General features: G+C 36.9%; 1 protein-coding gene across 1 annotated transcript in view; it reads right to left on the bottom strand.

Annotated features, from left to right (window-relative positions):
• The window catches only part of AK9 (adenylate kinase 9), a 71,763-nt gene that overhangs the window by 11,855 nt on the left and 33,678 nt on the right, over nt 1-26,230 (bottom strand). The window contains exons 17-26 of the mRNA XM_082047680.1: nt 24,408-24,509; nt 16,823-17,026; nt 15,753-15,868; nt 14,573-14,785; nt 13,721-13,987; nt 9,446-9,564; nt 7,537-7,756; nt 5,132-5,194; nt 3,087-3,296; nt 2,174-2,392 (exon numbers count right to left, since the gene is read on the bottom strand). Coding sequence (XP_081903806.1) covers nt 2,174-2,392; nt 3,087-3,296; nt 5,132-5,194; nt 7,537-7,756; nt 9,446-9,564; nt 13,721-13,987; nt 14,573-14,785; nt 15,753-15,868; nt 16,823-17,026; nt 24,408-24,509 — 1,733 coding nt within the window. The remainder of the gene's footprint in view (nt 1-2,173; nt 2,393-3,086; nt 3,297-5,131; nt 5,195-7,536; nt 7,757-9,445; nt 9,565-13,720; nt 13,988-14,572; nt 14,786-15,752; nt 15,869-16,822; nt 17,027-24,407; nt 24,510-26,230) is intronic.

Genomic DNA, 26,230 nt, shown 5'->3' with positions numbered 1-26,230 from the left:
TTCACTGTGGAAGAACTTATGCCCCTGTTGCAGCCCTTCTTGGAGGAACTGCCTTAAAGTGTCAATAAAATATGTTTTAGAACAAACTGTTGACATCTGTTGAAAAAATTGCCAAGACCCAATCATCCTGAGGGTCTCTTCCAACCAAAATGATTCTGCGATTCTATATTCACCATGCAGTTCTAAAGGGACTCAGAAGTGAAATTGTTAGTGGGTATGTATGTGTAACCTGTTGCTTACGTTGGCCACTTTTCACAAAAAAAGGAAGGTGGACAAAGTGACCATTTTTTGTAAAGGCCTTGAGTACTGATCCTGGCAAACACAGTCCAGCAAATCCAACCCTGTATTGAGCAAATTAAAATATATGAAGGAAAAAAACCCAGTAGTTATTTGGCATACATAAGAGATAATGGGGAAGAGCCAACTCGGCTGCTTGTAGATGGAAATCAGACCTCACAACTCTACTGGTATTCTTTGAAGGAGTCAGTAAATATATAGATAAGTTGATCTGGTTGTTACAGTAAGAGATGAGATTGTTCTGCTGTGTGGCATTACCTTGCCAGACCCTTCTCTGATTCTTAGGTTCCTCTTCCTGCATAAAGTCATTTCAGGGTGTTTGCCCTCAATTTGTAAGATGTCAGGAGTCAGTTGTACTGTATATTTGCTTCCGTTCCTCCTTCAGCTCATCATTTTTATTCTCTGCTTATCTAATCAGTTGCATAACTACTTCCCTCGCCCCCCAATTTAATCTAAAAATAATTGGCATATACTCTATCAGCCTTTCTACAAAAAAACCTCTGGTCCTTAATCAATTTCATAATTTCTGTTATATCTTCAAATACCATCAAGATGATCCTATTTCCCCTTCATTGTTGTCAGCACATACACTTCCACTATGAGCACACCACTCTGATTTTATCTAATAGCTTTCTATGACTTCTTTCTTCTAACTGAATTGTACTTTTTGGTTGGTAAAAAAACACTGTACAGCATAAATCAATGAACTGGAGAAATGAAATGACAAAAATGTAGTGAAATCTAATAGAGCAAAGTGCAGGGTCCAGTGTGTAGGGACTATTAATAGTTTCACATATAAACTGGGGTTCAGTAATTGGAAATGACAGAAGAGAAGAAATATCTGCTTCTGTTAATAAATCCCTAGATTATGAGATGCCAATTTGATGCACTCATGGAAAAGGCAATTCTGAAATCCTAAAACATTTTAAATAAGTATTTTGATTATATGAAACCATAGTAAGAGTTGATCTATATTCAATTCTGATTGCCAGGGTTCAAGAAAGATAAATGTGATCTGGAACAGATGAAGATCCAACATGATAGCTATACAAAAGCAAATAAAAGTTACTTAAATAGCATAGTAAAATAAAGGCCAAAGAATGTTTCCTTCAGGAACTTACTGTTTTCTATATCTTGTTCACTGTATGGATTTTTTTTATCAATCCTCATTTTCAGTTCTGATTTACTCACGATCCAACCTGCTTTTATTTCCATGATTAAACAAAAAAATTAACCCACTAACATTTCACTTGCTACCGATAGAACTTTATCAGCCCACTTTTGGGGATAGACATGAGTACTTTCTGACCTCAGCTTTCCAGATCTCTAGTAAAATACTATGGAATTAGATTTGTTGCTCTTCAAAGTTTGTACATTTTGACAATGAAGAATTATTGGTGATGAATTACATACATGTAACATTTGTTGGTTTATTTTTTTGCCACTGATAGCCTTGGTGGCCACCTGTGTGGCTTCTTACAGAGTCAAACCCCAAATCCTTTTGTTTTGTTTTCACTGCTTCTGGAAGGCTTTAAGACCTTCTCTGTTGCCTTTGTTTTGCGGATCGTTAAGTATTAAGCATTTTTTTCTGATTCAGTGCCACCTTCAATTGTCGCTGATCCTAACAACAAATTTTATGCGTCTCAGCCTTAATTTAGCTGCAACAGTGAAAGACTAACATCTTTCATTGTCAATGCTTGCCATGTTTTGTGTATATTCAGTGGTGTGGTTTTGATTCAGTAATGTAGTTTTCATAAAATATTTCTGGTACTAGTTGCTACTGTCTGATAATACTTTTTAATATTAATATTAGCTTTTTTTTTTTTTTTTAAGTATCACTTCTTGAAAATATTCTTCAGCTATTTAAGAACATTACCTTGACTGGATCCCACCGACCAAAAGAACTTGGAAATTTATATAAGCAAGCTAGCATCTTCTGTGCAACAGGCAAACTTATTGGGTAACATTTCTCAAAAATGCTTTCACGATTTTCCACTAGAGAATTCAGCTTGCTATATATTTGGTAGCGCACAATGCGAGGCTTCCGTCCTCCATTGATCTCAATTTGTGGTATTAACAATTTTTCAAATTCTTCCTAGTTAATGAAAACATAATGAAATATTAGAATCATAAACATGATCAGATCTGTAATAATGACTGTCATCAAGATTTTCTGTGAAATATCAAGGATTTCTTGAGCATGTTCTCAGTCACCATAAGTCAGCACAATCTGATTTGAGATGAGAATTCGTCTTCCTGCCCACTGAAGTTTAAATTATCCAGCCTGTATTAGGTATCACACTATTTAAAAAATAAAACAAAATTATGATCTTACAGTTAACTTTGAGGAATCTACTATGATAAAGTGAAAGCTTGAGAAGTATCTTTAATTGAAAAAAAATACCGTTCTTTACCTACTCCAAACAATTTAGGATGGCTTGTTTAGTTACCCTAAAAATATTGCTATGCTTTGGTGACTTATTGTTCATAGTTTGGTTGCCTGCATCAACTGACCTGTCAAAAAGGAAATAAGGATGCCAAGACTCTCTAGATCTACCACAAAGTGTTCTGTGTTTTTTTCCCCACAATATCAGTCTTATAAATTATCTACTTTTTGAAGCATATACCTTCTCACTACAGCCTTTATCTTGCTCACATATTTAAATCATAAGTGCAGCACAATTGTTTAAGCACTGTAGTTTTTGAATTTGACAACTAAAATAAAACTGAAAACTCTTCTTGTGTCATGCAATCATATAATTTAACAAAATCAGCAGTGGAATAAGTACCTGTACACCTTGTAAACCCTCTGTTTCTGAATCAAACTTCTCTGAAATTTCGTTTTGGATGCGGTCAATGGCATCAGCCTCCTGTTCTTCTTCAGACTCTTCTTCTTCTTCTTCTTCAAAAAACTCTTCTTCAAGTATAGCTTCAATATCTTCATTTTCATTCTCATCTTCTTCCTCGGTGTCTTCAGAATGCTCCTTATTTGCTAAAGCCTATAAAGGTAAAATGTTTTGTTTTGTTTTATGTCTATGATACATATATTTTGAAGGAATATATGATATTCTTGTCTCCTTTTTAATTAGAAAAATCATTAATTCGACAAAACCACATTTTGGGGCATCCTTTATTGTAAGCAAAAATCTAGTAAATTCTAGAATCATATTTCAGAAGAAAATACAGAGGTATTGCATAGTGCATGCAGTGAAACACTGTACCAGTTCCAAGAGTGCTTAAAAAACTCAAGTGCTACACTGCAGTTTTGATAAGAGAAATATTTTTCTCATGGTATTGTAGTTTGGCAGGACTTGTTATAAACAACCTTGTTAGCTGAAAGTGTATTTGACAGAATTTCATGAACAGTCAAGTAGTACATTAATGAACATATAAGTATACCTTGTAATTGAGTTTGAGCAGAAATCCTGGCACAATCGTGTTCTGGATTAACCATAGATTTGACAGGGCACCTGAAACACATGCCTAATTGCAATTAGTGGGGTGTATTTGGTTTGTGTGGCAAGGTTTTGGTAGTGGGGGGGGGCTACAGGGGTGGCTTCTGTGAGAAGCTCCTACAAGTTTTCCCCATGTCTGATAGAGCCAATGCCAGCCAGCTCCAAGACAGACCGGCCACTGGCCAAAGCTGAGCTCATCAGTGACAGTGGTAGTGCCTCTGAGGTAACGTATTTAAAAAGGGGACAAAAAATCTGTGCAACAGCAGCTGCAGCAGCCAGAAGAGAGGAGTGAGAATATGTGAAAGAAACAGCTCTGCAGACACCAAGGTCAGTGAGGAAGGAGGTGCTCCACGTGCCAGAGCTGAGATTCTCCTGCGGCGTGTGGTGCAGACTGTGGTGAGGTGGCTGTCCCTCTGCAGCCCATGAAGGTCGACAGTGGAGCAGGTATCTGCCTGCAGCCTGGAGCAGGTGGATGTCCAAAGGAGGTTGGGACCCTGTGGAGAGCCCCTGCTGGAACAGGCTCCTGGCAGCACATGTGTCCCCAGGGCGAGAGGAGCCCAGGCTAGAGCAGGTTTGCTGGCAGGACTTGTGACCCTGTGGGGGACCCACACTGGAGCAGTTAGTGAAGAACTGCAGCCCTTTGCAAGGACTCACATTGGAGAAGTTTGTGGAAGACTGACTCCCGTGGGAGGAACCCCAGGCTGGACCAGGGGAAGAGTGTGAGGAGTCCTCCCCTGAGATGATGAACTGACTGCAACCTCTGTTGCCTGTCTCCCTGCGCTGCTGGCAGGGAAGACATTGAAAAATCGGGAGTAAAATTAAGCCTGGGAAGAAAGGAGGAGTGGGGGGAAAGTGTTTTAAGATTTAGTTTTTATTTTCTCATTATCCTACTCTGATTTGATTGGTAATAAATTAAATTAACTTTCCCCAGGTCGAGTCTGTTTTGCCTGTGACAGTAATTGGTGAGTGATCTCTCCCTGTCCTTATCTTGACCCACGAGCCTTTAATTGTATTTTCTCTCCCCTGTCCGGCTGTAATAGAGCAGTTCTGGTGGGCACCTGGCATCCAGCCAGAGTCAACCCACCACATGGGGCTACTCTTATGCTTACAAATCAGACGTATTAAATACATTCGTGTTTTGGTGAATTGGAGCACAAATTGAGAATTCATCTAAAATTGCTTATAGTGCTCATGAGTCAATAGTTTCTAAAATGATTTAAACAACATGTCAAATTATTTTTGAAAGTAGAAGTTTCTGACAGTCTACTTTTACTATTCTACATTGCCTTGAAAAGTCTGTGACTAAAACGTCTAGAAATTTCTAAGATACAAATGCAAGCACTTATCCTTAAAATCTTTCTTTTAGCTTGTTTTCTTACCTCCTGTTTCTTTTGCCTTTGTTCTGCTAAAAGTTCTTCTCTTCTTCTAGCAATCTGTTCATCCTGTTAGTAGAGAAAGGATGTAAGACAATGATATTTGCTAATAAAAGCTCTCCTCTGAGAATTGCTAATGTGACCTAGAATGAATGTTAAAAATCTGTTTCTAGATGCTTCTAATGATAAAAAATGCTACCTGTGCAGCTTGAAATTTTGCAGTCCATATACAGCTCTCTACTAGGTGAACATCGAAGTAAATTTTAGTAAAACTTCTAAGACTGAAATTAGCAGGGAAAAAGACTGTGATTTTGATGACACTGATAATATTATAGTATTTATATTGGTAAGCTATAGTGTTTCTAAACTTATAGGTGGTTTCTCCCATTTGGCAAAGGGGTGACTGAGCATAGTATTAAATGTGTGCTGCCCAGTTTTGACCAAGTTATAAGCATTTGAAATACAGTCCCCTTATGTCCTCAGTAGATACATGTCAAATAGCAGATGGCTAAATCCTAACTCAGAAGTAATATACAGTAGCATTCTTCTTAAGGCCAGTGTGGTTGATGGTTATTCAACCTGTAATTGCTGTTCTTGCACACTGTAATACTGTCCCCTGAACTGAGATCAGAAAAACTAAGACTGTCAATACACTGGCAATAGTGCGATTTTAGAAATCCATGTTAAGTCCAAGCAAGTGGTCTGGTGTTCCTCAGTGACACAGCACTGCAGGTGTACTCATTGCTCTCAGTATCCTGTTGCCAGCTTCTTCTGCTGGAGAAGGAAACTCCGTGATAGCGTTCAACTGGTCTGCTTTTCCCAGGCCTTCTGTATGTTGTCCAGCTTTAGTAAGAAAAGAAGGAATAAGAGTATACCCACCAGTGCTGCATGCTCACACCACCACTTGACTTGCTCACCAACTGGATGCTATGCAAAAATACTCAATGTGTAACTAAAAACTATATTGCAATATGCATAAGCAAATATATCAAATTGCTGTCACTTAGGAAATCCTGATTCTGTTCTTTCCTTATTTCTTAATGTCTTTTGCAATTTCTGTCACTGCTTTGTGTATGTATTTTAAACAGGAACCTGTTGTTTTCCATTGTCATCAGGAGCCATTTTGATGCCTACACTGTTCATTAGAAGTTTGGACCCTAGGATCTGTAGCACAGGTATTTGCCACTTGAATTATCAGAGTAACTGCTTACAGGGTGAGCTCAGTGCAGCAAAGTAGGCTGGTCACTAGAATGCACCTTTTCCAGCAAGATTGGCAAATTGCATCAGGAAGGACTAAATAAAAAAAATACTTTACCTGTCCTAGATTGTATGCATTGTCACAGCCAGCCTCTGGCATAAGCAGTTCAGAAAACTTACTGGTTCTGTACGAGCATTGTCCCAAATTATATTGTGTTAACTTTCTGTGTGTCAGCTGCTCTGTAGTAACTTGCACTCTATAATAACATATGCTCAGACCTTTTCTGATAGTACATGTGAAGCACTTTATCTCACTTTTATAAAACGCTAGGAAACTTGAATAATTTTCATGTGCTGCCTGTAAATGTCTGTATAGAGGTTTCAGGTGACTTCCATTAACTGGTAACCTGTCCACTAGTAGGCACAGCTTTGCTCAAATGGGAGACTGTGCAGCTGCAACCGCACAGAGACTGTGCCTTAGTGCTACTCATAGCGTCATAGAATGGTTTGGGTTGGAAGGGACCATAAAGATCATCTAGTTCCAACCCCCCCACCATGGGCAGGGACACCTTCCACTGGACCAGGTTGCTCAAAGCCCCATCCAACCTGACCTTGAACACTTCCAGGGATGGGGCATTCACAGCTTCTCTGGGCAGCCTGTTCCAGTGCCTCACCACCCTCATGGGGAAGAATTTCTTCCTCATATCTAATCTAAATCTATCCTCTTTCAGTTTAAATTTCTGTGCAGAGTATCATAGTTGGAAACACAGACACATACACTGTACAGTACCTATGAAGTCAGCCTATGGGAGATGCAGATCAGCACAACAGCCCATGCTTAGGGAATCCAGGATACAACAACAATATGGTGCGTGAGACATGTATTTTATTTTTTTACGGCTATATTCACTCTCTCCATCTAGTTGCCTTTTGCCCAGGACTTTCCAGGTGCCTAGCATTGTCAGATACTTTTCTTGGACTGTGAGATATCTAAACTCCTGCACAAATTAATTGCACAGAGGAGGATAGGAGCCCTAAATTGCTTTTGGTTCCCATGGTGAATCTAGGAATGCTGTGGATGTGTGCGGCTGTGTCTTCTGCTCCCACATCTGTTTCTCTGTTTGCTCTTCACTGCTTTGGGCGTTTTAGAATCTGTGTTCAGACCTCTGCTGCTGAAATTGCAAAAAAAAAAGTAGACAGGATTAAAAACTTACCCTTATTTTTGCTTTCAGGTCTTTCAGTTTCTTTTTTTTTTCCATTTTTTTATGTTGTCTTTCTTTCCATTTTTGCAGACGTGGAGGAAGAAAGCGGTCAAGAACATCACTTTCTTCTACTTGAATATAAACCGCAACATCAGGACAGAGTCCTCGTTCTGACAAATACTGGGCTTCATCTGGAGTACGAGGGAAACCATCCAATATGAATCCTGTGGACCTAATTGGAAAAGAATATATTTACCATCACACAATGTATTTTAAAGTGCAACACAGTGAAAATGCAATTAATTTGAAAAAAAAAACAAACAACAAACTCCCTTATTAAATGTATATGTTAAGAGTAAACTTAAAAAAATACTTTCAGGCATTACCTTTGAGAATGTAAAACTGATACTTAGCTATGTATTTTAATTGGTGTACCAACAAATGTATTTCTTCTGAGGTTTTAACATGCAGAGGTTGTTTAAAAATAGCTTTAAAAAAGCAAAATTAATTGTGTCCTCAGTATTGCTTGTGTGACTCTAAGAACAGTACTTCTTTGCCACTGCTCTTAAAACAATGGAAAGTGCCCCAAACTTTACTTTGGTAACATCTGCCACAGAAAGCTTGTTACCTGAAAATTTAATTTTCACAAATGCCTGACAATTCTCTAGTATAGGATGAGAATTTTGCCACTCAGCATGACCTACGTCTCCCTTCCTGCAGATATTAAAAACATGTCAGATAGGTCAGGAAAACTCTATGGCTTGTTGGAGCTCTTACAATCTCAAATTATATGAGTAGTTGTGTAAAGCTGAATATTGTGTTAATAAGTTAATATTTCTTTTTATTAGTTTAGTCCTTAATAGGATGCATTGTAAAACTGCAGAAGACCAAAGAGGCCACAAGAGGTGGGAGTGGATGGAAGAAAGAGGTGGCCCTGGATGCTGTGGAAAGAAGTTGGAGGGTGGACATCAATCATGATATACATCGTGATGAAGGTTCTCTTCTGCTGTACAGTCCCCGATTAAACTGAATGTATATAATATCATGACATTATGTGTGATGCTGGGCAATTTTTTGTCTCGGTGCATTTTTTTTTCCTATTTTTACACAATTAAGAGAACATTGTCCCCTATCTGTGGGCTGACAGGACAAAAGTTTGTGTGATGGCCTTGTTTATTCTTTTTAAGGCATTTCTCATACTGTTATGAATTGAAACCTACTGGTCAAGCTGCCAGCAGTTATGATCTGGATGGAAATGTATGGAATAGATAGGACATGGAAAAAGGGATTTTTCCCTGCAATTACATTTCCTGGCAATTACATCATAAAAAAAAAAAAAAAAAGAGTGTGCTTGCTAGGAGTTGATGATTTTATTTATTTATGGAACAATAATCAATGTTTATCACAGTGTTATGGATGTACTTTCTGATACAAAAGGAAGTCTGTTGTGGATACATCACTGGAGTGCAGATTGTGATGAAGGCACAAGATAACCTGATTCTGTGTTATTTTGGAGACCATTGTTACTTTGTTTTCCACACAATATTTACAATATATCAAAACCAACAGTTACAGCTGGATTCTTGCTCTCCATATTTATTAATTACATGAAAACATAAAAGGTTTGTTTTCATATCTATCCTGCAAGCCCATGAAAACTACCCCATTATTCAGGAGATTTAATCAAATTCAAGTGCACTAAGTACTTTTGCCCAGTCCTGTGGAGAGTGTATGAGACATTATATTGCTGTCAAAATATCAATCAAAATAGAGCAACAAAACCAAAACTGAGAGGTAGGTCACAATTCATAAAAAGTACAAGAGCATCGAAATAATGTCTGCAATAGTTATTTGTAATTGTGGACATAATGAATTATATACTTCCTAAGATTAATTAAGGAGAGAATCTAATTACAGTTACCGGAACGGCTCTTTCCTCCACCAGTCAGGAACAATGTTATCAAGTACTTCTGGAGGCAGTTCCTGATTATCCACTAGATTGGCTTTGATTGCTTCTTCCTCTTTAGTTAACTCCAGTTCCTTTATATAAAGAAAATCCACAAAAAATGAAAACAAAACAAAACAAACCCCAAACTGAAACCAACCAAACAAAAAGCACAGAAAGATAGATCTGCCCGACACTTCTGTGATTCTGTGATACTACCTTCATTTGATTTAAATCAGCAGAAACGAAGTAAACTAATTTGCCACATTTCACTGTACTACATTATTAATTTTGAGATATTTTTGATGTGCTTGGGGTTTAGTAATTCCCTAATGCTGGGGCAATTGCTGCTGTATGAGTTTTAATGAAACCTAAACCCAAACACAATCATACATATGCTCAATTCAGAGGAATAGAAACTGAGATGATCACAGTTTCTCCTAATTGCCTGCAAGAAGTTTTCCACTTAGTTATACATGTTTGCATGCTGGAAGACTATCTGCTCTACATCAGAATGGTTTATTACTTTTTAAAAGCAACTTTTTTATCTTTTGACGCAATCCAAAGAAAGATGTCAAGGAAAGGTATGTGAGGTTACTGCGCACAGGCACATGACCAGACATCAGAAAGGCAATGATGTTCTACAGAGCAGTAGTACTATTAGTGACTGGTCAGATGCCGACCATTCAAATACCAAATGTAGCTCTTAAATTCTTGCCAAAAACTAATTTTTTCAGAACAAGTAACGCTGTGAGATTCATACGGATGAGGATGCACTTCTCATAGAATGGTTTCCTGACACAAACGGCAGTAAAAAAGAATGAATAGAGGGTATACATTGGTGATTCTGGATTAGTTTACACCAGTCACAATATCAAAATACATGTTTTTACAAGTATACTGTCCAAAAGACAACATTAGAAGTCAGAAAATATCACCGTTCCTGACCTGCTGTGTTAATTTTTCATGATAATATTCACAGAAAAAGAAAATGCTATTTTCTACTTAGTTGATATTTTTTCCCTGAAAACAGAATGGCAAAGTTTGTAAGAGAAATGTGTCTGGTATACTTTAAAGAGTTCAGTACTTTTTCTGCCATTCCTTACACAGGTCTCATTTGTAAAAAGTCATCTATATTTATTAAGAATAGACATGGACTAGCAAAAGAGTGTGTTTTTTAATGGCAGTGGCCATCAAACATGCACGTAAGCTGCATCCAAAGTCACTTGGAGAGAAAACTTAACATGCAGCTGGTTACTCCCCTGATCCTCTCAGCAAATGGATTTAAGTTATCCCTTGATATTCTTTTGTGAATTTATTACAAAGTTCTGCTGTCCTTTCCTCATGTAGTATATAAACCCAAATTGCTCAAGAATTTGTTAGCACAACCTGTCAGAAAAGACAGGAATAATCCTTTTTAACAAAAGGATCCAAAATTACTCAGGAACCTCCAAAATGATGGTAGGGGGCTGCTTGCTACAAGAACATGTCTGAATCAGCATTCCTATGCCGGACATCTATTCTGATAATGTAGCCAAAAGAACTTGAGAACATGCTGGCAGCCACAGGTCTAATGTAGCGTGTGTGTAAGTAACATTTTCTCTAGCTCCTGACCCAGAAAATATATTAAAAGATATTAGTACGGTGTAATGGATACCTAAGAAGGCCAAGTGGCAGCCAGATCTGTAACACAAAGGCATCTTGAAAGCAACGTGTGAAGTGGGAGAAAACAGTAAACCCATATAAAAATGTATCGCTGATACCACCACTGCAGATAAGCTGTTGAAACTGCATTCGTATTGATAAAAGAAAAGAAACATGAGATGTGTATTCTGGGTACAGAAAAGAGAACACCTCACATTGCAATGGTTTAAAGGACAAGGTTGCTCCCCAGACCTGTCAATGCTGTGAGGGCTTTGTTTGAGACATATTTAAACAACCAGGATGATGTATTTTTGCTAAACTTCCCAGACTGCATGGTATGTTTTATTTGCTTTTAGTATTTTTCCTTTGAGTGTTATAGCTGACCTTTACCTTAAGCTTTGATAGATACACTTCTAGCATCTTGTGTCAAGGTGAAAAAAAAATATATAAATGAAATTAAATGTAATTATTTTGGCCAGGTATTGATCAGTGAAAAACAGGATAGTCTGACAGTGGCAGTCACGCTCAGAGAAATGCTTAAGGGAGTCCATAAGCTTATTCTCTAGAGTTCTGTGCATGGACCAAAGAATAGGTTTCTAAGCTGAACTGCAATTGCTCCAGCCGTATTTTGGTCATGCCATCAGATAAAGTGTTTTATGAGAAGAGTAAGAAAAAAATACTACTGTAGAAAACTGTTTACCAGCAGATAAAAAGATGATGAGGAAAAAATATTAACAGAAGTGCCTCTGTGTAAGACACGTATTGATGCCAGGAAAATAAAGCTGAGCGAGAGCCAGCCGCAACCATCAGTGCCAGGAACACTTGCTATATTTTTGGCTGTGATGACCACGTTATAAACTGACTTGCCAAAAGAGCCTCCTCTTAGATTTAACTGATGAAAACCTGAAGTTTTGTTCTGACATCCATGATTTTCATCTGTATTCCATCTGTGTTGAAGCATTTGCTTCCAGTATCACCTGCTCTTGTATTATTTCCTCAGGTACACTACCTTTCAGTGATCAGGAACCTCCCCCACTTTTCAAGACAATAGAGAGTGGCCTTGAATGTACCTTCGGCAGCTTCTCAGAACCCATGAATGCACCCCATTGACTTGTATATGTCCAGATTACATAAATGATCCCAAATTTGATTGTGTTCAGCTGTGAGTAGTACCACTCTTTACCTATGCTTTCCTATTAGGCACAGAGACCTGGAAGGCCACAGACTAGACTGTATTCACAAAGACCAGGGTAAAGAAGGGATTGAGCATCTCAGCCTTTTCAGTAGCTTTCACCAAAAGGTCACCTGCCCCACTCAATGGCAGACTCCTATTTTCCAGGTCTTATTTTGCTACTGTTATTCCTGTAGAAATTCTGCTTGCTACTCTTCAGATCCCTCACTGCTTTCTACTTCCATTGAGTGCTTATGTTTCTAATATAATTTTGGGCTGTTCCTGCATGCCTTCTCTGCAGCCTGCTTCCCTTCCTGCATGCTCCTTAGATTCTGGGGTGGGCAGTCTTTGAAGGTCTTTGGTGATTAGTACCTTGAAGGAACATGTCAAACATCAGGAGCACAAAAAAAATGGCTCTTAGAATGTGATTAAGAAACTTATTTCTTCCTGAAGCTTTAAGAGTTGGATAAACCCTTGTTTGTATTGTCTAGGAGGTATATTTTCAAGCTTTTTGAAAGATTTATACGCTGTGTACCTGTGTTGAGACTTCTCTGCACAATAAAAGCTTCAATCCTATCCATATATCTAAACAATAATATATTTGTGTTGAAACCTTGTCTGTTTTTCCCAATATATCACTGTCTAATTAAAGAAAGTACTCTCTCCTGATAAACATTTATGTAAATGTTTATTGTTCAGGGAAATTATATCCTGCAAGAAATGGGGTTTAGAATGTATACCTATAAGAATTTTGAATCAGTATTCAATCTGATTAAGAAAAATAACTGATTTTATGAATTATTTTACCAGTATCAAGAATATCCAGCTATTTGAAACAGATTTTCAACTGGAAGGCATATTTTTTGCTATGTAAGAAACTTTTCTGTTTTGAAACACTACAATCCAGATTACAAAGCCTACTGTATTAAAAAATACTAGTTTACCCTGTTATGAACACCGAGATATCTCTGCTTTTTCAACAAGGGATGATCAGACTGAAGGGCTGGTAGAGACATTCCATTCTTTCACCCCAAGAGAGCGCAAAGAACCCTGCTGATGAACATTTCTAAACTCCTGTGCAATTGGAGCACATGCACCAGACTGAACCTGCATATTATAAATACTTGAAGGAAACCCTACCTTCCCATTCTTAGTTTGACCTTCATTTTTTTTTTTCTCCATTTGTCTTCCTTTGCTCATTTAGCATCTATCTCTACTATTCAGAATAAAACCAAACAACACCTATACGTAATTCTTGGAAATGTTTTGAAGAATGTAGCATTCATAAGAAAACATTGTCAAGAATTATTATTTCCAAATTTCATTGAATAAATAATTTAACATAAGTGATTTTTATCAAGCAACAATTTTATAGGAAATTCCTATTCTGGTCTCAAAATGGTTGTGTATTGACATAAAAAAGATCAGATTATTACCTTTTTGTTTTTTTCAGTCTCAGTTTCAGTTATGGTCTGAGAGAAGTCTTCCAGTTCCTGTGGTAGGACTGGCATTTTACTGTCATCATCTTCAGGTTCTTCATCAACATCCTGCCCCACTTTCACTTTAGTTTTGGGTAGGATCAGTTCCTGTAGATATTCTTCAAACTGAATATGGAAAATGCCTAATTTGTTTGCTATCTGTCGTGCACAAGTAGTTTTACCTGCTCCATGAGTCCCAAGTAAGCACACCCGTAAAGGAGGAGCCTATAGGAAAAAATATGAATACTTTTTTAACAGTTGGAAGTCTACAGTGCACCCCCTACTGTTTTTCACTTCCAAAATATCATTATAAAAATTGCAACAAAACCAGTCACATAATTTTGCATTTTCATTTTTCCAAACCTTCTACTGCTGTTCCAAACAGACTATCTGCTTTCTAGAAATACTGAACAAATACACTATGGCAGTTGGTGCCAGTAGGTAAAATGAAACTGCATTAGACAGTTCTGATAAACCTTCCCTATTTTTACCCTTTGTCCACTTTCAAGAAAAGACTAAAAAAACCCACAATATGTGTGATTTGTTAATTACATCTTATTATTATTATTACAAGTGTTTATAATCTTCCTCTGTTTTCTGCCCTATTTGCATCATTAATTCAATGTGTTAATTTAAGCGTACACTAAAATGTCACAAGTGAAGCAATGTGTTTTATTTGTTTCAAGGACTTGCCTCATATATGTATTGTTACCTGGAAAAAAAATCAGCAATAATAAACAATCATAAATTGGAATGGAGAATAGTGATTCTAATTTATTATCTGCTTTAAACAATTTTGAAGATTCTCACTTGTATTGGTTCATTGTGAGCCACATACTCCTCAGGGTTCTCCAAAAATTTATCTCTGTATTCAGAAGTTGAAAAGTAATAAAGCTTTTCTTTATATTTAGCTGCATATTCATTGAGTCCTGGGTAAAGGATAAAATTCTCTTTCAGATAGACTGGACAAAAGTGTTTTGTGTCTCCCATGTGCCTTTTCTTTTCCTTAGTTTTTTCTTCATCCTGAAAACATTAGGAAAATTTTCAAAAACTGTTTGAATTCAGTAGTTCACATACATTAAGTAGATCAAGTAGAGGATATTAAGTAATGTCAAATAGATGAACTGAACATTGACTGAGAATGGTGTTCTCAAAATAGCTTGTAAACTGAATATAAGCCTATGAAAATATTCACTTTTAAGATCCAGAGTCAGAAAACAAATTGTCCTATCTAATAGAGACAATTATCGAGAAAACAATAACCATTTTAAATTTGAAATGAAAATATCGTTAGCTGTTGAAGACCAAAATTAGTCTGGAAGTATCTATGATAAAATCTTTTCCTGCCGTGTTCTTGAAACTCACTTTCTGTTGCTTCTAAATGTGCAGAAGCAGACTTCTTCAGAAAACGCAATGAGAGCTGGTATTTAGTCCGACTACTCATGCAATAAAAGAAATTTCTAAAAAATTTATTTAATACTGCTCCAGTACAGCATATGGATATCCTGTACTGTTACATTGGGGGATGGGCATATTACAAGATAGGATGAAAATAAAAGAAAGGCAAAGCTAGACCTAATTAAAGTGGGTGTTTTAAAATTATCAATAGCTGAGATGAAACAGAGGATTGCACATTAGGACTCTGCATCTTCTGATGTTTACGTGATGGTGCACAGAATCATTGTTAGTTACCAGAAATGAAAGCTTCTATTTGTTTCTTTAATAAAACCCCTCTTTGCCTCTGGCAAAACCAGGTGCATTCATTTTCTCTACTAGCATGGGATATTTATGCTTCTCGCTGGAGTAAAACTACTATCAGTCAGAACACAGGAATACAATGAAAGTGTTCTTGAAGCATATGCTGGTATTTGTTTGGTGAGGTTAAAACTGGATCATACAAAATCAGCTGCAAATCTGTTTTCTCTGGTGTTATGTTCAAAAATAAATAAGTTAAAATAAAAGCACAAATGGACGAAGTCAGCATGCTTACTTCTTCATTTTCCTCTTCTTCAACTTCTTCTTCTTCTTCCCCTTCAGCAGCCAGATCTTCTGCTTCCTCTTCTAAGTCTTCAGCAGATAATTCCCAACCATCATATCTAAGAGGTTCTGAAAAGGTTAATTTTTTTTCTCTGTTTCAATACGTTTCATTTGGCTATGCCAGAATATATTCTCTTTGTCTATATAAGTAAGGACACATGTGAAAACAAAACACATGAACTGTATATTGCATTTATCCTACTCACAGAACAAAATGTTCTCCCCAGACGTAGGAATTAATATATTGCTTCTTTCAAAAATGGAAATTCTACTGGTTATTTTTTGGTTGAAATAAATTGGCATTTTCAATAGGAACTTCTAGTACAAAACTATTATACAAACACATGCAGATAGTGCCATTACTGTTTGCAACAGGTTTTTTTCTATTGTTCATTGAGGAAAATATCAGTCAAATTTTATTTTATTATAAAGCTAGAACAATAGATGTTTTGATTAATAAAATAGTTGCACTGTAGTAATGGTACAAAAAAAAAGTAGTATTATTTATCCAGTACTTAAAATTGTTAGAGATTTGACCACACAAGTGAAGAAAGGTAATTTGCTAAAAAAATATCAATTCTGTAACAATCAAGTCTTGAAACACAATCTGTGCAGGTGGGTAGATTAGATTATTAAACACCCTGGAAGTCTCATTGACTTCAGCAAATGTCATTCATTAGCGAAACTTTGTTATCTGTCCATTTCTCAAACCAGCATCCTGATATGAACAGATAGAGCAAGTAAATGGGGAAATGCTCTCTCAGAATGTTTACAGAGCTGTTATGTACATAACTGCATACCCTATATATGTTTTTCAAATACATATATTCCCTACACTTGCTATACCCTAAAGGCTCCTAGTGTGCTTTTCAGCTCACCCATAGAACACAGCATGTCCTGTGCCCACTTCATGTGAGTAATGCTGAAGTCAGTTTAACCTCCCTCTCCATATATTCATCACACAAGCTCTCCAAAATCCCTCTTGGTAGCTTAAGTGTAACTCACATAAACAGTATTACTTACTTTCCATACCCAGCACACTTTGATTAAGCAGATTTTCTGGAGTTTGCCCAGCAATCTCTAAAGCAACAATCTGAACTCGAGATGACTTGATTTCTGACTCCACTGTTTGCCAGTCATCTAGAAAAAGGTCAATCTTCCCTTTAAATATTTCCATTTCTGGTAGACCTGGAAGATCATCCTCTGCAAACTCAGGCAGTATGATTTCTGAAAAACAAATAGTATATAAAGGGCAATGCTCTTCTAAAATGTTTTGCATTTAAAAATTATCATTATGCTTTACGATTATTTTTATTTTCTTCAAATATGATGGCATCTTTATTTAAAATGCTGCTTCCTCTCCCCTCCCCCTGTAATTATGAATTATTATACAAGTTTACAAAGACACTTTGAAAATGCCAAATTAATTAAGTTGATATAGTGTATACTGATGCTTCGCCAGGAAAATAAACAAGGTCAAATTACTTAACTAAATTTGCTTATGTTTATTTAAACCAGCACATAAATGAATATGATGACTCTTTCTGCAAAGATATATAAGGAATATAAATCAATTTAAAAATTATGATGTAATGATGAACAGTTTTTGACAGGCTATTCATTTGGTCATGCCTCATATGGAACAAGCCAGGATAGGAAGAAGTAAAGAGTAGGAAAACTGGCATACGTTGAGAAAAGCAACTTCATGTTCTGATCTGGTTCAGGTTCAGTTACTGAAGCTGTTGTGGAGCATGTTAGGTTTCTGTTCTTTTTCAAGTGGACCATATTCTCTTTACATGAATAGAAACAGAATGGATACTACTAGTTGTTTTTCCTCTCTGGCGTAAGATCTCAAAACACAGATGTGAATGAATTAAACTTTGATATACTCAAAGGGACACATATATAAAGATCAACATGGCAAAACTTCAGCGAAAATAGAAGATTTAGGGGAGAAAGGAAAAAGAAGGGATGAAACAGAGAAGTCCAGTTCAGTGTAAAAATCAAGGATATGAGAGATGGTATCAAAGACTTACATCCTAAATTGCTAAAGGAAAATCTGTGAATTAAAACACTAAACCATGCAATATAAGAGTTCTTCAATTACAACTGATGCCTTTAACCATAACCAACAAATGCAGCAAGACACAGATAATATGATCCGCCTATTAAAAGTGATCTGTAATGGGAATGTCTTGATTCCTGGATACCTAACGTTTAATCTTTGCAGAGATGCTGAACACACTTGGCAGTTATATGAAACAGAAACTGTGGATGTTAAACAGCTTGAAATTTAGACCTATTTGTTCTGAGAACTGGAATGGAAGATTTCAGAACCAAGTCTGCAACAGAATTGAAAGAGGGAATGAATTTCTCCTGAATTTCAAGCCTCATTTGTGTGATTTAACCACCAAACCGGCCTCTGCAGAGTTATGAATGCATCATACTTGAGTATCTGTCTTATTGACAGGATTGTCAGGAACAGCTTCTCTTACATTATTGGCAAAGTCCCTGTAAGTAGCAGCAGCCAAGGTTTACCATGTTCTTAGAGCACGACTTTGTACACTGTTCCCTTTACTTGAACTGAGGAACTCTCAAATATTTTTGGCTTTGACAAAGCCATGTCTGTATACAATAACTTGCTTAACAAGTAAGGGAAATGAAAGACTTTAATCTCTTAAGATAGACTGTGCAGAAACTTGTAGTGTCAATTGTTTAAGATGAGGAAAGTCCAAGCCTGTCTCCTAACAATGTCTCATGAAAAGTAAGCAGATTTAGAGACTGAAAGAACGCATTAATATAAATAAGAAATTCACAGGTACTACTCATAGTAAACACAATAAAACCATACCAAAGGTGTTGTCATACTTGGTGAGCAAAATAACAAAGGTATAGCTGCTTCTACCACCATCCATTTTGCTTAAAAAAGCCAGTGGGAATTAACAATTTGATATTGACGGCAGATATTGAATTAAAAACTTGATATTGACACATTAACAAAAAAGGAGAAAGATACTAATTTCCTAGGGCTGCAATTAGTATCTATTTAGACATTGTTGGGCCCTGAAAAGTCCTGAGACAAAGTTCTACCTCAGCTAGAAAAAGATAAAGAAATGCCTTGATGACACCATCACCATGTTGTCCTTACTAAATCATGAACAGTTTCTGGCAGCAGCAATGTGATGTTGCTGCCATTCCCTGCACTCATATAATTTTCAACCCTGATTTTCTTCTTTTTCTTATAATTTTTCTTTTGTGTTCTGTAAGTCCGATAACAACGTCGTCAACAAACAGATAAAAAAGCAGTTGAGAGCAATAGCTTAAGTGGTCTGACATGAGTGTAAGTTTGCTGGGACTTACAGTGTGTGCGGTGTTTGTCTCTTGCCAAAATGAAGCTGCAAGGAAGAGCTTGAACAGCAGATGGAGTGATTTTCTACTTCGATATAATTTTCCTTTCCTCTTTTTGTTTCTGTCTTGTTTTGAGGTTGAAAGAGCAGGAACATATTTTGGCACAAACAAGAACAGGTGTGGCCTCTTCCAGTGAACTTTTACTGATTTTTACAGAAAAGGGCGATTACTGCTATATTTCCTTATGTAACTTCCTACGCATAAAAAGATGTATTACTAAAAATGAAAGCCTTACTTAATGCCTTGTATATTAAAAGCTTTGACCATTTTCTTAAAAATACAAAACCTCAAAACATTAAAAAAACAGTGTTTTATGGTTACTACCTGGCATTAAGTGGGCTAGTGCTCACTATGTGAAATTGCAACACTGTAAAGCTCAGTTTGAGTTTGCCCCAACCTGAAAAATCCAAAGGATTTTTCTGGCTCACAAAGAATTAGACTGCCCTGTTACAGTTTTCTTCTTTAAGAAAACTAGTATTTCTTCCCAGAACTGATGTCTCTCAGTCTCCTCTTGTGAATTGTTGCAGAAATCCACAAATGCCATGCCATGTCTAACTTTCCAAAATAGACACAGGAAAACAAAACAAAACAAAAACAAACTATTACTAAGTACAGTGTAGATGGATTTCAGTGATTAGGTACCAGTAAGATTTGGCAGGAAACAGGACTAAACATAATGGTCAGAGTAGAGATGCTGCTTAACTGTTATCTAACATACAACCCAACTAAAGGATTGCCTGGAAGTGTCAATAGCAGCTGGGATATAGGAGTGCCTGCAGGATGAGGAACACACCTAACAAATCTTTCTGACTTGGATGGCTAAGCTACCTTATCAAAGGTCAGCACCACTATTGTCTTCTAGAAGAAAGCAAGCCAGTGCCCTGACTCCAGTGAGTTAAATGCCAAAGAGCTTGAGTTAGGGATGCCCATTCTTTTGTTGTCAGCCAAATTTAAAACAATGCAGGGTTTCAAATACATGCATCCTTTTGACATTCCCTCATGGCTCACTCAGGTTGGCCCCTTGCCAGTTAGCTACTTGTTGTGCCTGTTTCTACAACACTTAATTCCACATATGAAGCCATGCACTTAAAAGTTAGCATGGCAGTTTTGGGCACTGCAATGTATACATCTTCTTATGAGTCTGGGTTTTAATGTGTAGTCTGCTAGAAATACAGTAAATTTCTAGATACTTAGGTGCTTTCGAGAATTTCATTCTTCCACTTATGAGGCTGAAACTTTCATTCTTTCAATAGCCCCATTTACCTGTCCTGTATGTATGATAACTTGAGATTTGAAATAAGTTCGGCCCTCTGGCAATTCATATGCTGGCTCAGGGACCTGAGGGACCCCATGGCCTGGCTGTCCCTGCTCAGATCCCTGGGGCTTCCCCCACCTGCCCATGGCCCAGGACCCCATGTCAGCCCCCAGGGCCATCAGGCCTTGCCCCAGCAATGCTGCAGTGGGGCTGTTCTCAGGCTTCCCACAGCTCTGTCCAGCCATGGGCTCTGCCAAGCTGGGCCCACCCATGGGCCGACATCGCCAGCTGGTCCCTGTCCCCAGGGAGGTGCCCAATGCCCAGGGCTGGAGCTGCCCTGCTCCTGGTGGTAGGACAGCTCTAGCCATATTACTACACTCTGCTCCAAGCTCCTGTTCCTTTGGGAGTAGTTGGCCCTCACAGTGCCCTGACATGCTATCCCCAAAATGTGCAAAAGCCACTTTTAAATAACAGGTTAACAAATAAGCATTTTGGTAAGTATTTTTGTGCTGTGTTATAATAAAGAACACTTAATGAATTTCCCCTCTTCTTACAGCTTTGAACAACACAATGATTAATATTAGACTGACACCTCAGTGGCTGACCTCTGTATTTGAATGATTTTTAGACCAAACATAAAACAAAAGCACAACAGGGCACATCATTAAGTAGAAAGGCCTTGCAGATTTCAAAGTCTGATCTTGAATTAGAATTTTATTGAAAATGTTTATAAACATTTGTATTTTACTAAAATACACATTCGTTCTGTACATGTCACTACATTAGTTATCCCCTGCAATGACATTTCTGTCTCTTGCTGTGATTCTAAACAGGAACATGAAAATACTTTCCTTTTTATGTGCATTAAAGATGTTGTTAAATGTCACAATTAATTATGTTGCATTCTGCAGTGATGTATTCCAAATGAGACAGGGACATAGCCAGGTAAAACCTGCTTATATTTGGGCAGCACTAATGCGTTATGTAATGATGATTCCATTAGGAACACAGATTTTAAGAAAATAAGGGAAGGACACATTAATAACTAGGTTACACTAACTGCTTTTTTTGCACGTGTTACCCTTGGCACGTTCACGCAGCAGAAATCACATGTGCTGCCTTCTGAACAACAGTCGTATTCAAAGCAATAACATATGAAGGATGGTAATGTGTGCTGCCTGGATCTAGCCTTCAACAGGTCATCTTTTATAGTCCTGCCCTTTAAAAACCTCTCAGTTCTGGATAGGTCATGAAACTTTGGAAATATACAGGTAGAATAATGGATTTAAATGAATACTTGACATCATCCCATAGAATCATAGAATGGTTTGGGTTGGGAGGAACCTTAAAGATTACCTAGTTCCAACCCCCCTGCCATGGGCAGGGACACCTTCCACTGGACCATGTTGCTCAAAGCCCCATCCAACCTGGCCTTGAACACTTCCAGGGATGGGGCATCCACAGCTTCTCTGGGCAGCCTGTTCCAGTGCCTCACCACCCTCATCTGAGACAGAAAACTGAAACATGTAACAAATCCACTCTGGACCTTAATCTCAGAAACACTTAAAATTCATGTTATGCCTCTCTTGATAGGCCACAGTTTGTAAATGATGGACCAGCATGTGTTCCAGCTTTCATTCTCTACTCTAGGCACGTAATTCCTTCAGATGACTTCTATTGGAGAGTTTTCTTGCTGAAGGAAACTTAACCAGCAGCAATTATTGCATACTTATGGAGTTTTAAAATAGATTATACAGGCCTAAGCGAACTGGAGAAACTTTCCCCTGGGAAAAGGGGAGGAAGTAAAAAAAGAAGAAAAGGATTACATTCCTAGGGAAAAGGGAGAACTCAAAAACGGCACAACCTGAACATAATTTGATGTTGGTTCAGGTATTTGAAACTAATTATGACAAAAACGTTGTCTCCACATTTGGTTTGTTTCAAACTGGGTCTCATGGTACTGAAAATACTTTAAAGTATGTAATGCAGCTGTAACATTTCTATTAGATATGTTATAATAATTCTGCTTGCAGAGGTGATGTACAGTGAGAAGGCATTTTTAAAGAAACAAGAAACATAGTCAAGAAAAATATCTGAAAAGATAGTAATGGTTTAAAAATAAATGGATGTAAAAATGCCAACAAGTTTCCTTTAGAGGACGTGGCAGCCTATCTAACAGTGCTGTTCTTAATTTCTTTTCCTTATCACAGAGGCAATAGGAAAAAATCCTCCCCAGCCCTAAATCTGGAGCTTTCACAGGGAATGCCTGTATGGCAATCTCTCATTTTCTTTTGCTCTGTCTTCTTTGCTTTTCTGAGCATAGTTACCATAGAGACAAACAATCCTCAAAGGCTTTTCTGCCCCCACGTTCTCCAAGGGAGTTGCTGGGGAAGGAAAGGCTTTAACATCTTTTTTTCAGTGTTCTGCTAGTATTAGATATGACTTATTCTGCCCTCAGCCCATATTCAGCAACAAAAAATGAACAAATCCTTCTTTCCTCCCTTCTCAAACCCTGCCAAAGCTGACACAGACACCAGAAGCCAGTATGTCTTCTTCATTAGGGTTTAACTATCAAAATGAACAGAAAGGTAAAATGTGGGATAACAGTGACACTTCCATTCCTTGGAACTGATGGATATTTCATTATGAACATACTTTGTCTTTTTGAAACAGTAGTTTGTTTACACAGACTTTTCATTACTTACTTATAAATAAATGCTGCCAGATAATTTTCAGCGCATTACAGTGAAATGTACTTAGTAGACAGACTTATACTGTGTGTACTGCTTTTTTGGGGGTTTGGAAAAAAAAGCAGTTCTGTTTACAGATTAAGTTGATTCTTTCTAATGCATAAAATGTATGTATTTAACAACTTGCTATGTAAAAGAAAATTTTTTATGTAAATTAAAATGTTTTTTGTTGGATTTATTTCTTTTTGGACTTCAACATATTTTAAAAATTCTAGTAGATAAAAGCTAAAATGTATATTTTAAAAAGTAAAGCAGACCATCTCTATTAAAGATGAGTTGCCTTCAAAGTATTTTTTGAGAGAAGGCTACTACAGGATTTCATATCTCTTTTCATTAGCTTATGGCTTTGTGGAGTCCTATGTACTGCAGAATTTTACCTTATACTGAAAAGAAGAAAACATGATTCCTTGTGTGATTCCTAGCAAGCTGTTACCAGGACAAGGGAAGAGTGAAGAAAATACAGGACATATTTTGATCATTCACATCCAAAGATAAATTAATCCATTCCCATTTTTCCCAAGATCTCTAGCCACAGGGAATGGACAAGTAATTTCTGATTAATGCGAATACAATATTAATTTGAAAATGGCCTGTAGAACTGGGATTTATTAAAATCGCATGCAAATGTTTGTGAATACTGCAATTTGATTCTCCCCCCGCTCCATTTTTTCATGGTATTTTCTTTCTACTTTTTTTTTGGGGGGGGGGGAGGGGGGCGGGGGTCACAATCCATGAGAATTACTTTCTCACTTCTTTTTTTTCTCCTCTGATTTCACTCCCTTATCACCTTATCCTGTAGACAGTGCTCATGGATTTCTGAATATAAGAAGATGTGTCAACCTGGAATTTCAGCAATGCTCACTTTATTTGTTATTCCCATAGATCCCCGTATATGTTTATTAATTTGGTATTTAGGCAGCAGAGACAATAGAGGGATTTTGCTGTTTTTCAAGGTGCATATACCTGGTGCATTATTTTTAACAGGAAAAAACATTGTGCCTTTAATTGCATTTATAAATCTTTAAATAACTTGAACCTAACTACTCCATTATAAACTTCTTTAAAAGAAAGAAAGTGAAGGTAAAGAATGATATTTGCAGCCAATTTTCAAATATAGTAAAAACTTGCAGAAAACGAAGGCATACAATTCTTGATGTTATCAAGTAAGAGAGATTATATATGCTACAAGGCCAACCTGTAGGTTTAGATTCTTCTTTATAATCTGCAGAATCACCGGGCTTTTTCTGGAGCATTTGTTCAGTTTCAGGTGGAAGCTGCTCATTATTGTCCTCAAATTCTGTTGGCACAAATGAAATCATAAATAACTTAAACAAACCTATTGAGAGGTGATGGAGGCACTATAGAAATAAAGGTATTTTTGGACCACACTGCAAAACTTATATTTGATCACCTTCAAAAAAGTATTTACTTTGATGCTCAGTGATTACACACTGACCAAAACATTTTAAGATCAGCTACCTGATCTGTGGGGAAAGGTAGACCATCTATCAGATGCCACATGACTATGAATAAAGTGGAGAATTACTTTATTTAATTCAGTGCTTTTACATAAGAATATAATCTATGTGTTCTGTGCTCAAACCAGGCTCAAAAACAAGACCTCGCAAAAGAGAGAACTTGGTGTTCTAGAGAACAGCTCCTATAGGGTAGAAATGCTTCTGATTTGAAGAAAGGCTTGTGCACCTGAAGGCTGGTGTAATTTTTCTGACTGTATCAGTCAGTCAATAAAGAGTATTACTTTTTCCTACAAGCCTTGTTGAGCTTACGTCCTTAGACCATTTTGAGAGTAATAAAACTCCACTAATATATCTCAACATGTTATGATTACCCAAAACTCAAATCATACTAAACAAGAATGTATTTTAAAATCTGAAATTATGATGTTTCTTTTAATGTATATCTCCTTTTTGGCAAAGAAAACACAAACATCATGGAAAAAAGGTTGGAAACATTGAATTTCTTATTTATGTAGAATCAGGAAACTTCATCTCGTAAACAAGTGTCTTATATATAATGGACAGAAACTCACAACCTTTAGAGTGTGTCAAATTGAGAAAATGATTCACTTATTCTAGTTCTTTATTTTCTTTTGATATATACAGGAATGCAGTCAAGCAAAATGAGTTTTGATGGTCTGCAATAAATAAATCAAGAGTCTATAATATACACAAATAGGAAAACAACATGCAGGAAAATATGTGCAAAGTGGAAGACGCTTTTTTAAGGCTGTCAACATGCAAATTCTAAACCAATATCCCCCAGCCTTTATTTATCTGAATGAGACTAAAAGAATTTAAAAACTGAAGGTATTTGGGATTTAATTGAGAAAGTTGTTCATAACCTTTCTGTTTCTATTTTGAAATTCTCTGCCTAAAATTCTGTGATCACAGATATTAGAATGTAATTATCATATCTGGTTTATGAGGGAGGCCAGAAAGTGGCTTTCAAGATCATGTAACTTTGCTCAAAGACTGAACAAACTGTGAAGTTAATATCACTACAGCTTGCTTGGTAGTTTGTGGTACAAGTAATTTGCTATCCCCTGACTGCAGATTAATAAACTGTCCTTGTTTACACTCTCTCACTGAAAAGCCTCCAGTTAGAGGTAGAAAAAAAAACCAAATCAAGATGCAAGCCAGCCAAGAAAAATGAAGAAAATATATTTAGAGGTTGTAGGACTGGATATACACCAACTGCCTGGCAAATGCTATAATTACAATGGATTCCAAAAAGCATTTATCTTCAAAGACTAAAGAGGAAATGTCCTAACATGTACAGGTTTAATTATTATCATATTTTTTTGTTGTTGTTAAAATATCTTACTGAATTTAACACAATGATAAAAATTAAAAAAATCAAGAATATAAAATAACAGCTAAAGACATGGGTACTGATTCAACCCTCCACCATCTGTAACACGTCAAAGGGAGAGGATGAGATAAATATTAAAGCATTTATAACAAATACTGGTATTAACAGCTGTGAAGAACAAGCACA

The sequence above is a fragment of the Streptopelia decaocto genome, assembly GCF_964273445.1.
Source record: "Streptopelia decaocto genome assembly, chromosome: 3".
NCBI lineage: Eukaryota > Metazoa > Chordata > Aves > Columbiformes > Columbidae > Streptopelia > Streptopelia decaocto.
Note: the sequence above shows the minus strand (reverse complement) of the source record. Positions and strands in the feature narration are given on the sequence as shown.